The following is an 18,048-nucleotide window of genomic DNA, read 5'->3' as shown; positions in this document are numbered from 1 at the left end:
GAGTGACATATAGAACGGTTGAATCGCTATATTGTACACCTGAAACTAATATAACATTGTATGTCGACTGTACTGGAGTTAAAAAAAAAATCTCCCTCCCGTGTACCCCTGTGTTTTTCAAACTGCTGCTTCTATGGTGTATGTCAGAGGGGCTGTTTGTTGTGGTGTCTCCTTAAGGGGGAAGACCCAGCTTCCTCTTGCCCTCTGGCTCTCCTAGAGCCAAGCCTGCTGATTTTTAAAGTTCCAGGTATTAAGCCCCACTGATTGTGAGAACTTTCGAAGTTAGGCCTCTCTGGCTTTCAAAGCCAGATATTGTGGGGGGGTGGGGGTGGGGGGTTGTCTTCCCTGTGTGAGTCCCTTGTGCCTGGGTACCTGGCATGGCATCTTCTCCTCTTCTCTCTCTGTGTCCCCAGCATCCCTCCCTCCCCCTGGACAGTCTCGGACAGTCCTACATGTCTGTTAAGCTCCCAGCTGTATCTCTGCCCCTTCCTCCCTTCTTTGATGTAGCCTTTTTTCTACATTTAGCTGTGGAGAATCTGTCTGCCAGTGTTTGAGTCATTTTCTGGATTATATACAACTGACGTGGGTGTTGCCAATTTGTATCCATGGGATGAGAGGTGAGCCCAGGATTCTCATACCAAAATCTTCTGCCTTAACTCCGCTCTTTGAGAATTCTTGGCCTACTGCTGGAGTTCAGTTTTCTGGGTCTGTTAGGTCACTGTTACTCGTCCATCTGCTTTCCAGCTTCCAAAATTTTATTGCCGTTGTATGCTCTCCTAGTCTACCTAAGGTTTGTAATTGTTTAAAAAATATATTCCTTTACTGCAATTTTAACGAGGTTCGAGAGGGACTGAAGTTACATGCATGTGTGCACTTTGTCTTCTTAACCCAGACTTCCACTGATATTTGATTAGTCATTCAGCAGAAAGCAGCAGTAATAATGCAGAGAAAATGAAAATAAATCTAAATGAGATATCCTTAAATAATCTTTGAAAAAGAGGTTTGCTAAATGTGAGAATTAGAACACTGAGCAATTATAACATGTATGATATAATACACACTTTAGATTGTATTAAGGAAGCGTGTTTAAATATTAAAGGTAACTACAAAAAGAATAGAAGTTGAACGTATCACTTCCAAATTGATAAAGAGGATAAACGAATTCAAGGGCGTCTCAGTCAGTCCAAAGAATGTGGGAAATAACGGGGCGCCTGGGTGGCTCAGTCGGTTAAGTGGCCGACTTCGGCTCAGGCCATGATCTCGCGGTCCGTGAGTTCGAGCCCCGCATCGGGCTCTGTGCTGACAGCTCAGAGCCTGGAGCCTGTTGCAGATTCTGTGTCTCCCTCTCCCTGACCCTCCCCCATTCATGCTCTGTCTCTCTCTGTCTCAAAAATAAATAAACGTTAAAAAAAAATTAAAAAAAAAAAAGAATGTGGGAAATAACTAAAAAAGAAGCATAGAAAAATCAGGGTGCATAGAAAGCACAAGATAAGGATATTAGCAATTATAATAAATGCAGCTGGACGAAACTCACAAGGTAGAAAACAGAGATCGTGAAATTGGACTTTACAAAGATCCACCTTACACTGTACCAACAAATTCTGCCTTCAGATGATACACTGACTCCTTCTTACCACTTCTATACCCATCACCTTGGTCCAAGCCACTGTCCCAATCTCCCTGAACAACCATGGCGGCCTTTGAACTCTCTGCTCCCGCGCTTGGTCCCCTGCTGTCTACTCTTCACACTACAGTCAAGAAGGATGATGTTAACAAGGTTAGGTCAGTCAGAGTGCTCCACTCCTCTGCTCAGAACCCCTCTTCTGAGGTTCCCAAGTCACTTAGGAAAAAAGTCCAAAGTACTTTTTCTTAGCACAGCTTACAAGGCCCTAAGGGATCAGGTCTGTCACTTCCTGCCATTGTCCTTGGTCACATGCTGGCTTCCTTGCTGTTTTCGACTATGTCCTACATGCTTCTATTCAAGGTCTTTGTTCTTGCTCTCACCCCTGCTCTGGGGTGCTCTTCTTCCAAGTACCCACAGCACTTAGAGACCTTATGTTTTAGATCTGGACCAGAGTGAGTCCTAATGTGGCAAGAAAGAAAGCATCTCGCAGATGATGCTGCCATCCTGAACTGCCCCATGTTTTACCTGTGCCTTGTGAATCTCTGTCCTTGGAAGTTTGATACGAGGTAAGATCTCGGATTCTGATGAATCTGACTTGATGATACAAGCCTTTGTGTTTTGTCAGTGGTATTCAACACGATCTGAAGTTCTCTATTTATGTGTCTGTCTCTCGCTTTTGTGATAGAAACTCCTTGAAGGCGCAAAGCTTATGCCTCGTACACCATTGCATCCTTAGCATGTAGAACAAAGCCCGATGTGTACTGGTTCAAGAAACTGCTCTCCTGTTTGCTGTGGGCCCGAGCAGTAGTCTGGTTATAATTGTGTTTCTGACACCTTCTCTTCTGCCTCTAATACTTTCTAGACTCTACTTGTAAGACCTATTATCAGAATAGTAGCAAATGTGGAGATTAGGCTTACAAAGCACCGCAGAGATACTTACTATAGGTCTGATTCATGTGCTCAAAACTTCCAAGTTTACGGGAAGTAAAAGTAATTAAAAACTCCTGTGAACGGGTCATCGTTCATTCGACAAATAATTATCAAGCATTTACTACGTGCCGGGTGTCAGGCATACAGAGACACAAGACAAGTGGAGAAACCCCATCCTAATTGGGCTCGGGATAGTTTCAAACCACTTAAATTTGTGAACATCGAAAATGTAAATACATAGGCATTAAAATATTCGAGATTGTATTCAGTCCTCTTCATTTTGCTAAATGAAGAAACTCACCCACAAATGAATGTTCGGTGCATTTTCTGTGGTCAGTGATTTAATGTTAAATTAATAGTGGTGAGAAGCCTTTATGATGTCAATGTGTCAAATATTCCCTAGTAACCAGTTACAACAACGTAATGATTCTACTGAGTCATTTCCTGCATTTTTCATCTTGGCTGAAAAATACCTTACCACACCAGACGTACCACAAGCCCCAGAGGTCCCAAATCACGGTTTCTCATTATTTTTAATTGGTTAAGTATCCTCAGAAATATTTTCTTTGAAACTTCAGAAATGGCTGTCTCGTTAGTAGAGTAAAATCTGCATAATCCTCAAAAATTCCAGTGGGGATTTCCATCAGCCTGGACCTTAACTACATCATTCTCGTTTCCAGATGAGCCCTGAGATGTCACATCGTTCGGGATCCAACTGTGTCAGAGATTGGGAACGGGTGGGGATAATTATGTTCTGATTTTGAAGTAGCTGGTGACGTGAAATATCGTTATCTGTTATTTTTCCTCAACACCTTGGCATTGGAGGAGGTGGGGGAAAGAAGCAGATCTGCTCTAATTTGTGCTAATGTTAGATGCCGGAGGTAAAGATTTGTAGACCGAGAGGTACTTCGGAGATTATCTAGAAATGGCTACCAGCCATGATTTCTGAATGAAAATAGGTAAATGGCGGTGGGGGAGGGGAGTGGGGTGTCGAGAGGATTGTGTTGCACAAAGAATACACTGAGATTATCACTTATCTGTAGCTAGAAGAACAACAGTAAATGGTACGAAAGCAGCGGTCAACAGCAGGAAACAAAACCCAGAGAAATCGGTCAGTAAGTGTCTTTTTCCGTCTCTTACACAAATATGTAATATAAATAAATACATTTCATAATTTTATATAAGCCAACCATAACAAGAGACTAATAAAAGTTTTTATTTCAATGTTTATTGTGATAAAATAAGTGATACATTATAGAAAATTTTTAAAGAAATAGAGGAAAATCCTTTCCAATAATCCATCACCGTAATATAATCATTGTAATATTGTAGCGCACTTCCTTCCATATTATTTTCGTATGCCTGTTTTTAACATGACTGTATTCTTGTAGTACTGTTAGTTTAGCTGGAACCCCTTAACACCTCCCCCCCTACAAGAGGATAAAATGGGGAAATTGATAGCCATTGATGCCTGCATAACCTCAAGTTCTAGAAACACTCAGTTGGAAGGGAACGTAATGATCTGGCTTAGCTACCTGACGATTCTTAGCATCTCTGATGGTTGGTTCATTCCAACTTTTTTTGGATACTTACCTTAATAAATAATTTATAACCCAAACACATATCCTGATTTTTGTACAATAGTCTCTGGACTGTTTTGGAGTAAACAAATTTTCTTAAGTAGGTGGCTTTTTATTATATTTTTTTAAATGTTTATTTTTGAGAGAGAGACAGAGACAGAGAATGAGCAGGGGAAGGGCAAAGAGAGAGGGAGACAAAGAATCTGAAGCAGGCTCCAGGCTCTGAGCTGTCAGCACAGAGTGAGACATGAGACTCAAACTCGTGAGCCGCGAGATCATGATCTGAGCCGAAGTCGAACACTCAACCGACTGAGCCACCCAGGAGCCCCTAAAGTAGGCGGCTTTAAGATTTTTCATTCGTAAAGATTTTTGGCAAATGCCAATGGATTTTTGTTAATAAAATATTCCATCCAAGGTAGAGAAATACTTTCTAAATTGTACTTTTTTCTTTTTTTGCTTTGAGTCATGGTTTGTATCAGAATTTGGATATGTGGTATTTGGAGCCTAACTTGAAATATCTCATGGTTTTTGTTTTTATTTTTTAACCACAAAGAGTTAAAAAATGGTACATATATCTTCTTTGGTGACCTGGAACTAGGTGAAATGTAGGTGCTTTATAAACCATATTAACTACTGATATTATCTTGCTTTTGTGAAGCATGAAATCGTTCAATTTATTGACTGAGTGTTGTGTCACTGGGGAGAAATGAATTTTCACTGTGTGTTTTATTGCACCTACTCAGTGAGTTCAGCATTAAAATAAATAATGCTTTAATGAGAAAAGGGATGGCCTGATGATTTCACTGTGGGAATAAAGATGATTTCACTCTGGGGGCAGAGAACTCTGGGCTGTGGTCCCATCAAAGCACCTGACCGAATTATGGACAAGGTGGGCACTTCACCTCCCTGTGTCCGACTTTCTGCAGGAGCAAAATACATGAAGACAATTGACTTTGGCCAAAGTGGAGTGAGAAACTGTATTTGCCTCATGCTTTGAGACTGAGATACATGGCGATGTTTATAAAAATCCCACACCATCCATATTTACTGAGACTTCTTCACGCCGGGGAGAGGGTGCAGAGAGACTGGGGTGTCTGCAGGTGTGGTGGTAGCGGGGGGATCTTCCTACAAAGGGGTTTATTAGGTCTTCACAAATGCTGCCCAGGCCGCTTGCCAGTTGTGACCTCCTTTTCCGTACATTAGCCCTCCTCGTAGCTGAAACAAACCAGATCGTACCGGACTTTGCCTCATCCCTGTCGGTGGTAACATGATGTATTTGTTTGCTTTCTTTTTGTCTTTTGAAGAGGAGGGACGTGTTTGGTGGCTGGCTGTTACTCTCCCCCTGTCCTGCCAGTCAGCCCACAGAGGCACAGAGGGAGACAGCAGAGGGGGAGCGCACGCCCTGTCCTCTAGGCGGGGGCCGGGGCTGGGCACAAGGCACTAGGTATGCCTAGCAATGGAGTACGTTCTCACCACACACCCTGTGGCATCTACAGGTGGAAGGCAGGACCAAACTCCTGTATGAACAAGTTAGGTCTGTTTGGTGGGGCCGGGAGGGGGTGCTTGAGATTTCAGCACCAGACATGGATTCTTTTAGAAGATGTCATGGCACGATACAGAACCAGATGTGCGCGCCCTCTTGATAGAAATCATCATACTCATAACAAGAGACTCACGGTTGGGGCGCCTGGGTGGCTCAGTCAGTTGGGCGTCCGACTCTTGGTTTCGGCTCAGGTCACGATCTCCTGGTTCGTGGGTTCGAGCCCCGCATTGGGCTCTGCACTGACCTTGCAGAGCCTGCTTGGGATTCTCTCTCTCTCCCTCTCTCTCTGCCCCCCCCTGCCACCCCCCTCAATAAATAAATTAATTTAATTAAATAAAAAAAAAGAGAGGTTCACAGTTCACAGAACACCTCAAATCATCTCATGTAAACTTCACAGCAACTGTGTGAGATAAACCGGCCACTTGCCCTGTTACAGGTGAGGACGCAAAGGGGTATGTTGGTCAGAATATTTTAAACTATCCTTGGTCTAACATGGTGAATATGTTGATATTTTTTCGTGAGAAAGGCAACATCTATTTTTTAAAGAAACTTCCCAATACAAAGAGAAGTGTTTTCCCAGAATGACTTTGGTTGAATGAAGAAATGGCAATGAATTCCTAGTTTTTCCCAACATGTCTGCTGTAACATGGGAGTCCTTCTTGAGTTCACTTCATTATAAGTCAGGTTATTGATTTAAATTTTTTTATGTTTATTTATTTCTGAGACAGAGAGAGACAGAGCATGAGCAGAGGAGGGGCAGAGAGAGAGGGAGACACAGAATCCGAAGCAGGGCTGGAACTCAAGGACTGTGAAATCATGACCTGAGCCAAAGTCGGATGCTTCACCGACTGAGCCACCTGGGGGCCCCATAAGTCAGTTAATTGAGTTTTCTCTTGGAGAAAGTAGGTCTGGGCTGTGTTATTTTCTCCATATCAGCTCTGTAAAATCAGTTCTGAATTTCGAATGCCTGCTTTGTTAATTTCCAGTTGGTAAGTACAGGAACTTAAGCTTGATAGGGATTCAGAGTCTTTGGGTTACAATGTATCATGCATACTTAGAATGTGTGTGTGTGTGTGTGTGTGTGTGTGTGTGTGTGTGTGTGTACGTGTGTGTGTGCACGTGCGTGTGTGTTTGGTAGGGTTACTGTGACAGAGTACCACAAACAGTAACTTAGACGACAGGAATTTATTATCTGACAGCCCTGCAGGCTAGACGTACAAAGTCAAGGCATGGGCTGGGTTGTTTCCTTCTGGTCTGTGAGGGAAGGATCTATTCCAGGCCTTTCTCTGTGGCTTGGAGATGGCGGTCTTCAGGTTCACATGGCATTCTCCCTGTGCGCATGTTTTTCTGTTTAAATTTCCCCTTTTTATAAGGACACCGGTCATTTTAACTTGATCACCTCTGTAAATACCCTCTCTCCACATAAATCACATTCTGAGGTATGGGCATTAGGACTCCAATGTAGGAATTTGGGGAGGACACAACCCACAAGTCATTCTCTCTGTCTCTCTCTATACCTGTGGATATATCCTCCTCCTACACCTCCCCCCACATGTATATAATTTGATATTTGATATATTTCTATTAAATCTTTTTTTTAATGTTTTTATTTATTTTTCAGAGAGAGAGAGACAGACAAAGCATGAGCAGGGGAGGGGCAGAGAGAGAGGGAGACACAGAATCTAAAGCAGGCTCCGGGCTCTGAGCTGTCAGCACAGAGTCTGACGCAGGGCTTGAAACACAAACTGTGAGATCATGACCTGAGCCGAAGTTGGATGCTTAACCAACTGAGCCACCCAAGCACCCCTATTTCTATTAAATCTTAATGGCGTTTTAGTATGTGGGTCTAAATAACCATTGAGCCATTATCGCATAACATTTCTAGAACATAGTATTTTTGTCCTATCTTACTTGTGGCCTCATAACATTAACTAGCTTGTCCTACACCAGAAATAACAGAACCACATCTTAGCCTTCCCTCTCCCCATTCGTATTTCCAGATTCCTCCCTTCTCTTCTGGTTTCTTCTTTATGATAGAAAAATATACCATATTTTCAAAATGACTTTTAGGGGCACCTGGGGTGGCTCCGTCAGTTGAGCATCCAACTTTGGCTCAGGTCGTGATCTCACGGTTCTTGAGTTCGAGCCCCATCCCCTTCTCTCTTCGCCCCTCCTCCACTCATGCTCTCTCTCTCTCTCTCTCTCTCTCTCAAAAATAAATACACATTTAAAAAATTAAAAACAAATAAAAATGACTTTTAGAAAAATGAATGGAATCCAAATAAAGCATAAAGTTTACCAAATACTGATGTATTAATATCACTTCATTAATTGTGACAGTGAGCCAACTAGCACTGTGCCATGGAAATGGAAGGATTAACAATAGGGGAAAATGGGTGGGTGTATATGGGAACCGTGTACTATCTTCACAGCTTTGCTCTAAATCTAAAACTATTCTAAAATAAAAAAGTTGTTTTAAATGCTAAAAAACCTTCTCTAATACAAAATAGTTTTTAGTCCAAAACAGTTTATTAATACTATGTATTAAGAATTATCAGGGGCGCCTGGGTGGCGCAGTCGGGTAAGCGTCCGACTTCAGCTCAGGTCACGATCTTGCGGTCCGTGAGTTCAAGCCCCGCGTCAGGCTCTGGGCTGATGGCTTAGAGCCTGGAGCCTGTTTCTGATTCTGTGTCTCCCTCTCTCTGACCCTCCCCCGTTCATGCTCTGTCTCTCTCTGTCCCAAAAATAAATAGTTGGAAAAAAAAAGAATTATCATATAATTGGGGTACCTGAGTGGCTCAGTCAGTTGAGCATCTGACTTCGCTTAGGTCATGATCCCCCTGTTCGTGGGTTCGAGTCCCGCGTCGGGCTCTGTGCTGGCAGCTCGGAGCCTGGAACCCGCTTCGGATTCTGTGTCTCCCCCTCTCTCCACCCCTCCCTTGCTTGTGCTCTGTCTCTCTCTCTCAAAAATAAATAAAACATTAAAAAAAGAATTATTTAATTGCATCGTTTTTATGCCATTGCTTCTGCATCTTTGTGTACAAAAGAATGGATGAGATGTGGCCTCTAGAGGACAGTGTTGGGTCATAGAAAGATTTTCACATTCTGCCCAAGTTGAAGGTGGACTTCTTTATTTTTCTTCTTACTTTTTAACCGTAAGTCCTCTGTTTATTCATTATCTGTCTTAAAAGAAAAAATGTATGCATCTCCTGCCATGCTGGTTCGCTGGAGGTCTGCTTTAACTTGCTGTTTTTGTGCAGTTTTGGCTCTCACAGATAGATCGGACCAGAATGATTGCAGTTTTCGCCCCAGCGTTGCGAGCCCCCAGGGGGATCGTGGAAATCATGTGGGAACCAGGAGAGCCTTACGGGGCACATGCTATGTGTTGTGAATTCTCACGTGGTGGACAGAGTGCTACAGAGCTGAGCTTTGGAGAACCTCCAGACCATTTGTAGATTGATGAGGATGCTCATAAAATATAGAGGAGTTTTGATCTTTCAAGGTCGAGACTGTTTGCTCCACGGTGATTTATTTGTGGGGGATGCGGAGAGAGGGAGGCAAGCCATTGATCGCCCTGGCTTCTGGAGCAAATTGGTAAAGTGATCAGCCTAGAAACCCGCCATTTTAATTTAAAAATTATCCCTCCAAAGGTAGTCTCGTGAGATCGACATTTGATTTTTAAGAGGCTCCCGGGGTTGGGAGTCACAGTGCTACTCAAGCACATCGGAGCCAGATGAACATTAATTTGCAAAATCTCGCCTTGTGCCGAGAGGCAGCTGCTGAGATAATTGTTCGCGTATTGACGGGCTCAGAGAGTCCGGAGTATCATTGTGTCGTGAGATGGGTGACATTTTCTGTTGATAGTGGAGTCCGAGGGCTCTGCTCATACCAGGTGAGCCTCTGAGCTTCTAGTATAAACATTAGCAAAATAGTTGTCATCGGGACCACAGTGTGTTCCACTTAGCAGCGACCTATAGATTTCTTATTTTTTGTTCAAAGAATGAATCTGTTAAAAGGTCCTGTGTTGAATTGGGATCTATGAGCCTTTTAATAGGACTTTTGAAAAGGAGTGGAAAATTTACAGTTCCTCGTAAATAGCCTGACATGAAAGTTAAGATCAATAGTGTTTTGTTCGGCCACACCGTTGACGTTGAACCTATGGGTGGGAGTCTCTCATTCTCATTTAACAGTGCCAGGTACCCAAATTTCTCTTCCTCGGGTGTAGTGTTTTATTTAGCAGTGGTATAACAAAGTGCCATTAACCATGTGGGCATTTAGTAAATATTATGGTGATTTGATATGTACTCTGGTCCTTGAGACATGATTGGTCCCCTAATCGGGGCCCTTCTCCGGTGTTCCTCATCACAGGGGAGAGCATCACTGCATCCTCTGCAAGTCAGAGTCCTTGACTCCTCTCTTGGTTCTCATCTCTGCCCATAATAGATGCAGCTCTGCCCTATTGCTTTTACTTCTTAAATCTTTCTTGAAACCATCCACTTCTTTGTCATGGCCACCACTCTAGTCCAAGCTCTGTCACAGCTGCTGAGCCCACGGCAAAGCCGCCTTGCCCCCAACCAGTGTGATCATTTACACACACACATACATCTACGAGGCCTTCGGGGATCTCCCGTTGGTCTTAGGATGACAACCAGAGTCACTTTCATGGACGATAAGACCCAGCAAGCTCCGGTTCCTGTCTCTCCCTCCAGCTTCATCTGGAAACGTCCTCCATCTTGCTCCCGAGCACCCCCCCTTCAGCCTCCTGGCTCCCACGGGGTCTTAGCGCATCCTGTTTCCTCTACGTGGAGTCTCGTCTCTGCTGGCTTTGTCTAAGTACCTTCTACTCACCCTTTATAAATCAGCTCCAGTGTGATTTCCTCGTGAGTGCCTTTCCTGATCTGACCTACAACTGCCCTTTGCTCTGTGCTCTAATAGACCCATTCTCCTTCACTTCATTATGTTTATAATTAGACACTCAGCTCTGTTGTTTTTTGATTAATATGGGTCTCCACTAATGAATATAAGCTCTACAAGCAGGGACCATACCCAAGTATGCTCATTATCAAATCCCTAGCGCTTGGCACAGTGCTTGGAAAAGGAGTTGCTCAGTACACTTGCTGAAGTAATACATGGCTATTATTTTTTTCTTTTTTTTTTTCTTTTCTTTTTTTTTTTTTTACATGGCTATTCATTATGGAATGTTTAGGTAGAGGAAGAAGAACCCACTGGATACATTCGATTTGAAAAATTTCTTCCGGTGATGACTGAAGTACTCCTGGAAAGAAGGTAAGAAGGTACATGCAGTTGTGGAGGTAGTGATTAGAATTATCTTAATTTAAAAACACTTGGCTTTTTCACTTTGTATATTCTTTTAAAAAATTTTTTTTATATTTATTTTTGAGAAACAGAGACAAAGCATGAGCAGGGGAGGGGCAGAGAGAGAAGGAGACACAGAATCTGAAGCAGGCTCCAGGCTCTGAGCAAGAGGTCAACACAGAGCCCGAGGCGGGGCTCAAACCCACGAACTGTGTGATCATGACCTGAGCCGAAGTCGGACGCTCAACCGACTGAGCCACCCAGGCGCCCCTCATTTTGTATATTTTATTCAACCAACCAGTGTTTATCCTGGGATAGCTTCCTTCTGACTTTTCACTATACTTTTTTTTAAATTATTTTTTTTAAGTTTATTTATTTTGAGAGAGAGAGAAAGAAAAAGGTGGGGGGGGGGAGGGGGGGGAGAGAGAGAGAGAGAGAGAGAGAGAGAGAGAGACAGACAAGTAGGGAAGGACCAGAGAGAGAGGGAGGGAGATTGAATCCCAAGCAGGCTCGGCACTGACACCATGGAGCCCGACGCAGGCCTCGAACTCACAAACCGTGAGATCATGACCTGAGCCGAAACCAAGAGCTGGACACTTGACTGACTGATCCATCCAGGTGCCCCAGTCACTGCATTCTGAATGGCCATTTGGCATATGCTTAGAAATATCAACCATGTTTATACTAATCTGATAAGCAAAGTGTAATTACAGAGGCAAAAGGCTACCAAAAGCATAAACCAACAACAGACTTATTATCTTCTGTTTTGAATCATCACTGAGACTTAACCCTAATTACTCTTCTAAAGACCGTGTAGCGTTAGCTTACCCCAGTTGGTTTACTGTAGAAAGTTTATTTCCCGAGAAGTGGATTTTCATCATGATGAAAAAGATGAATAGATAACATCACGTGATTTTGAACTAAATATTTTCTTTGGGTGTGAAGCGCTTTCGACTTTCATATCTCGAAATCCAAAACTGTTTCAGTGCGGGAAGTACTATTATCCTTGTATATGAGCAGCTGCTATTTTGTTCTATGTGATCGTTTATTGTGTAGAGACTGAGCTAAATACTGTGACATTTGCTCCCTTTACTGCATAATTAGATACAGACCAATTCCAGAGGATATCCTTCTTCGAGCGTTTGAGGTGTGTAAGCTCCAGATTTTATATGTATTTATGTGAAAAATGCATCATCTAGAATGTATTCGCCAAACCAAACATACAATATCCGCCTTTTCTTTTAGGTATTAGATCCATCTAAACGTGGGTTTCTTTTGAAGGAAGAACTGATCAAATATATGACTGAAGAAGGTAAGAGTGATTTATTACTTCTTTTTCAACTGTGACTTATTTAAGTGATTAATAATTTAACAACAATTATGGAAAAATTCTAGGGGATGCTTTTATTATTAAAAAATTTTTAATGTTTATTTTTGAGAGAGAGAGAGAGAGAGAATGTGTGAGCAGGGGAGGGGCAGAGAGAGAGGGAGACCCAGAATCCGAAGCAGGCTCCAAACTCTGAGCTGTGAGCACAGAGCCCGACGCGGGGCTCGAACCCACGAACCGTGAGATCACCACCTGAGCCAAAGTCGGATGCTTAACTGACTGAGTCATCCAGGAGCCCCTAGGAGATGCTTTTATTTTTATTTTTTATTATTTTTTTTAATTTATTTTTTTTCAACGTTTTTTAATTTATTTTTGGGACAGAGAGAGACAGAGCATGAACGGGGGAGGGGCAGAGAGAGAGGGAGACACCGAATCGGAAACAGGCTCCAGGCTCCGAGCCATCAGCCCAGAGCCCGACGTGGGGCTCGAACTCACGGACCGCGAGATCGTGACCTGGCTGAAGTCGGACGCTTAACCGACTGCGCCACCCAGGCGCCCCTAGGAGATGCTTTTAAATCAATCATTCTGGTTCAAAGAGTTATTGACTACTCCTGTTATTTTGGTTTTGGAACGGGTTCTGTTTTGTGGGGTAAGAGGACAAAGGGTGGGTTAAGGGGAGAGTGATAGTTGCTGTATAGGAGTTTGTAACGTATAATGAAACTTCTACAAATTGAAGGCACTCCATTCTCTTAGAGTGTTTTCAGAATAAAAGCTATGCCCTTGGAAAACATGAACTATCAACTATAAATCAGTGCCTGTGACTAGATTGAAGATTTGAATTAGGTTATGGTAAAATTCCTTTTCAAAGAGCTTTTCAGTTGATGAACTTACAGATAATACAGACTCAGTTGAATAGAATTCACACGGAAACTTCCAGTTCTTTATGCTGGCGGCGTTCTGTATTTGCTTTGACCTTGACCTACACACGCCCGGTTACCCATAACACTGTTTTCTTGAGGCACTCTCTCTGCTCAGGCGGATGTGTAAGTTCGTCTTCCTTGGACTTCTGTGGCCTGATGGTCACTCTCCTGAAACCGTGCCCATCTGGGTCACATTCCTTCCTCCCATATGGGGTTAGGGTTCTGTCTCCTTTGTTCCGTTCGCTGGTTTGCGGGTTGAGTCCCACATGATGCACAGTTGCCATCACTAGAGACAGAACCAAAAGTGCAAGTGACTGTGAGGACTGGAGACCAAGATTGTCCACCGGCACAGCTGGTTGGGCCACGCTGACCTGACCCACCACGAGGTGAGGCTACGGGCAACGAGGACAAGAATGACTTGGCTGTCACAGCTGCCACCAAGCACTCTTGTGACACTGTAACAAATATCTTCAAAAAGATTTTTTTTTAATGTTTATCTATCTTTGAGAGAGAGAGAGAGAGAGACAGAGCACGAGCAGGGGAGAGGCAGGGAGAGAGGCAGACACAGAATCTGAAGCAGGTTCCAGGCCCTGAGTCGTCAGCACAGAGCCCGACTCAGGGCTCAAACTCACAAACTGGGAGATCTGAGCCAAGGTCAGATGCTCAACAGACTGAGCCACCCAGGTGCCCTGCGAGCAAGAGTAAAGTCTTATGCGTTATAGCCCCCCCCCCCCCCGCCACGGTAAGTCTCAACAAATGTGGGTTGAATTATTAAAGGAATGAGCAGGGGCGCCTGGGTGGCTCAGTGGGTTAAGCAACTGACTTGGGCTCGGGTCATGATCTCACGGTTGGTGAGTTCGAGCCCCGCGTCGGGCTCTGTGCGGACGGCTCGGAGCCTGGAGCCCGCTTCGGATTCTGTGTCTCCCCCTCTCTCTACCCCTCCCCTGCTTATGCTCTGTGTCTCTATGTCTCTCCATAATAAATAAACATTAAAAAAAAATAAAAAATAAATGAATGAGCCGATGAAAGAAGGATTCGTGAAGGGGCCCGATGGAGAGAGATAGGTACTGACATCATAGTGTGAACAGAGGTGGGGAGGCGGAAGTGAGCGTGATATCTCCGTATCATGGAGACTGTGAGTGGAGCGTGCCTGGGGGCCTTGCTGGCCAACAGCAGGAGACAACCCTGGGTAGATCTGTGGGCTAGCCTGTTGAGGCCTGGGCTCAGGGCTCGGGACTCACCCTGTGGGCACCACAGGAGCATGGCGGGGTGTTGAGCAGATGGTCCTTACGGGGCAGGAGGGATTGTTGGAAGGCCAGTCTGGTGCTGGCGGTTTGTGGACAAGTAAGGTCAGGAGGCTACTGCGGCTTTGGGAAGGTGCCCTAGCGAGGTTAGTCTGGAGCCAGCAGGCGGAACGGAAAGGAGAGATGGGTACAGGGGGCCCCCCGGGTGGCTCAGTCGGTTAAGAGTCAGACTTCCGCTCAGGTCATGATCTCACGGTTCTTGAGTTCGAGCCCCGCATTGGGTTCTGTGCTGTCATCACAGAGCCCGCTTAGGATCTTCTGTGTCGTCTCTCTGCCCCTCCCCCACTCACGGGCACTCTCTGTCTCTGTCTCTCTCTCTCTCTCAAAAATAAATAAACTGAAAAAAAAAGAGAGAGAGGTACAGTAGGCCTGTCTACAGCAGGATCCGTGGGTCCCGATGAGTAACATCATGTAGGGAACAAAGGTGGGAGCGAGGCAGGAGTAACAGGGCCTTGACTCAGATGATGGGTGTCACGGGAATACTGTTGACTGACACCGAGATATCAGAAGCAGACTGCCTCGGACACAGAGATAAGGGGATGTTTCACAACATCCACAGACTATTAGGTTGGGAAGATGCATTCTGGCTGCCTGGGATGTCATATGAAACACATGATAAGCCGCAGCAAACCAAATTCCTGAAAGACGTCCAGGCGTGTGATGGTGTCAGACAGTATTTAGCAGCAGGGAAGGTCTCCAAAACTTTGTTTCAACAAATACATGTTGCCACCTGTGTGCCAGAATGTTCTAAGTGTTAGTTAGATAATAACATGTTGAGTCCTCATAACAACCGCATTAGATGGCTGCCGTGATTATCTTCTCCATTTCGCAGGGAGGAAAACTGAGACACAGAGAGCTTAAGTGATTCGCCCAGGATCTTAAAGTTAATGAGACAGCTAAGCATTTGAACCCAGGTAGTCTGCCTCCCAAGATTGTGCTTTAAAAAAAAAAAATGTTTATTTATTCATTGAGAGACAGAGAGAGAGAGAGAGAGAGAGAGAGAGAGAGAATCCCAAGCAGGCTGCACACTGTCAGCATAGAGCCTGATGCAGGGCATGATCTCACAGGAGATCATGACCTGAACTGAAATCAAGAGTCAGACGCTTAACCGACTGAGGCACCCAGGCGCCCCCGCAAGATTGTGCTTTTAATCATTAAGCTATTCCGTTCCTATCCTTAATCAAACACTGTGTACCTCCTTCCTTGCCCACGGAAGCGGTGTGACTGCCTTCTGGATTGTACTGTGAGCAGCGCTGTGTTCTGAGCAGTCCAGTGTAGTCCTCGAGGTCATGGACCTTGAGCTGGACTACGGCATCCAGATCCCAGCTCTGCCACTCATTGGCCGGGGCGGGTGGCCTCGCGTCTCTGTGTGCCGGTTCCTCTTCTGTAAGTGGGGCAGCCATCCTTTCGTCTTGTGAGGCGCTTGGGAGGTTAACTTCGTGCGTCTCAACACGTGGTTGTTACCAGTGCTCTGTGCAGGACCTCCACGGTGCCCATCGGAGTTCATTGGCAGTGGAGTTTCCATTTAATCAGGTATAAGAAAGATGTTAGGCTGTGTAAGCGTTCTGTCTTTTCTCAGGATGTAAGTACGGTTTTGAGAACTTGACACATTGCCCTTGTTTGATAATCTGTTATCATTGTCCTCACGATCCCCACTTGAATGATTTCTGTGGTTTTAGCTGAATTCCGACCTGGAAAACATCATGTGTCGTGGCAGATGAAAAACTCGGAAGATAAGTGATCCTCAGGCCTTAGTAACTCACCGGCTCAGAGAAGCGTCTTTTGGGGGGAAAGTGGCGATTTGGACGTTTCTGTATTTTTGCTTAATATCAGGACAAAGTTCTTTCTTAAGTAGTTGGCAACCTTTCCGGCATTCCTCCCGGGTTTGCTTCTCATCTTGGTGGCATCAGGGTCCAAGATGACCCTCAGCTGTTACCCGGATCCAGCAAAATCCATAGATTTTCTGTGTAACTTTTGGTTTCGTATGACGGCAACGCTGGGCCAGACTGTAACAGAGAGGACCGTTTTGACCCGGAGGATGAGTGGCATCTGTCTGTGGGTTCAGCTGGCATCACGAAGCTGGCCGAGCTGGTCAGGGAGTATTCAGAGACTTCACGTCTCTGCCAGCGGCTCTTCAGCGATTTTGCACCGCGACCGTTTAATCCCTTCGTCACAGCCTTGCTCAATATAATGATTAAACTCCCTAGAAAAGTGAGCCTCCGGGTGAAGGCAATTCCAATAGTTTTAATTTAAATAAATAAGCAACCTTATTCAGGGGGGTCTTAATGTCCTCCCGCTGTTCTGGCTGGAGTGATCGATGTTATAGGTCGCTTGAGCTATGATGTCTGCAAGGCAGACTAAGTCCCAAGTCGGCCAGGGATACAACTGCCTGCTCTTTGAGCGTCTGGACGGTCGTGATGTGCTGGCTCCGGGGCCCCAGGGAGAGGAACCAGCGACACGGCGGGGAGCTGGGGGGCTCCGTGGCAATTAAGCTGGTCGGCGGAAAGAGAAAGAAAAAGATCAGAGGATTGTAAATGATGAATTTCCCTTCTTGTCCTTCCCAGGTGAGCCTTTCTCTCAGGAGGAAATGGAAGAAATGTTGTCTGCTGCAATTGATCCAGAATCGAATTCAGTTCATTACAAGGACTATATAGCAATGATGGTGATAGATGAAAGTTAAGTGCCTTGAAGACTTAATTTCTAACTGAGAGGCTGATTTTAAAAATGGCTTGTCCTTGTCAATTTCGCGTTTTATCTTATAATTCCTGTATACGCTAATTAATGCCCAGTAACAACTATTTCAAGACACTTTGTTCTTTAAAGATGATCATTATGCTGTAAAACACAGATTTATTTGGTGTGGTCTAGCCTTATGGAATGACAAATTGCTAATTAGTTTAAAGCTTGTTCTTAAAACGTTTTAACATTATCCGTGGATCGTTGTTAATTTCCCCGCAATAAAACTCAGGTGACCTTCCAATTAATTAAGCTGAAAAAGTGAAGAATGACCAGAATGACCCCAGGTTTGGCATAGAAGGATCTTGGAATGGGGCAGAATGAGCACAAACTGAAAATGAGTAGTAGCATGGGGAAAGCCACAAACGACTAATGCTTTGGCCTCTGAACGTGGAAGGGGCGTGATTGAAATAAATATTGATAATTAATTGCTTATGAGTGTCGATTATAAGTCTCATTTGACATGATATTAACCCAGCTAAAGGAGTTGAGGTAATTGAATGTAGAGAGGAGAAAACTGAATGGAGGGGCGCCTGGGTGGCTCAGTCGGTTAAACGTCCCACTTCGGCTCAGGTCATGATCTTGAGGCTCGTGGGTTCAGGCCCCATGTCGGGCTCTGTGCGGACAGCTCGAAGCCTGGAGCCTGCTTCGGATTCCGTGTCTCCCTCGCTTTCTGCCCCTCCCCACTCTCGCTCTGTCTCTCTCTCTCCCCCTCCCCTGCTCACGCTTTCTCTGTCTCTCAAAAATGAATAAATGTTAAAAAAAATT

The 18,048-nt window shown here is 44.6% G+C and overlaps 1 protein-coding gene across 2 annotated transcripts in view; it reads left to right on the top strand.

Moving 5' to 3' along the window:
- EFCAB2 (EF-hand calcium binding domain 2) overlaps positions 1 to 17,713 on the top strand; it is a 132,016-nt gene extending 114,303 nt beyond the window's left edge. Inside the window, exons 1-6 of one of the 2 annotated variants that reach the window (XM_043568911.1) lie at positions 2,904 to 3,094; positions 3,598 to 3,665; positions 10,884 to 10,963; positions 12,098 to 12,140; positions 12,239 to 12,305; positions 17,109 to 17,713. In XM_043568911.1, coding sequence (XP_043424846.1) covers positions 2,929 to 3,094; positions 3,598 to 3,665; positions 10,884 to 10,963; positions 12,098 to 12,140; positions 12,239 to 12,305; positions 17,109 to 17,224 — 540 coding nt within the window. In that variant the 5' untranslated portion in view covers positions 2,904 to 2,928 and the 3' untranslated portion in view covers positions 17,225 to 17,713. Of the gene's footprint in view, positions 1 to 2,903; positions 3,095 to 3,597; positions 3,666 to 10,883; positions 10,964 to 12,097; positions 12,141 to 12,238; positions 12,306 to 17,108 lie in introns of those variants that run through there. The other variant, XM_043568912.1, reaches the window with a different exon arrangement.
- The last annotated feature ends 335 nt before the right edge of the window (positions 17,714 to 18,048 follow it).

Source organism: Prionailurus bengalensis, chromosome E4, assembly GCF_016509475.1.
Source record: "Prionailurus bengalensis isolate Pbe53 chromosome E4, Fcat_Pben_1.1_paternal_pri, whole genome shotgun sequence".
Taxonomy (NCBI): Eukaryota; Metazoa; Chordata; class Mammalia; order Carnivora; family Felidae; genus Prionailurus; species Prionailurus bengalensis.
Note: the sequence above shows the minus strand (reverse complement) of the source record. Positions and strands in the feature narration are given on the sequence as shown.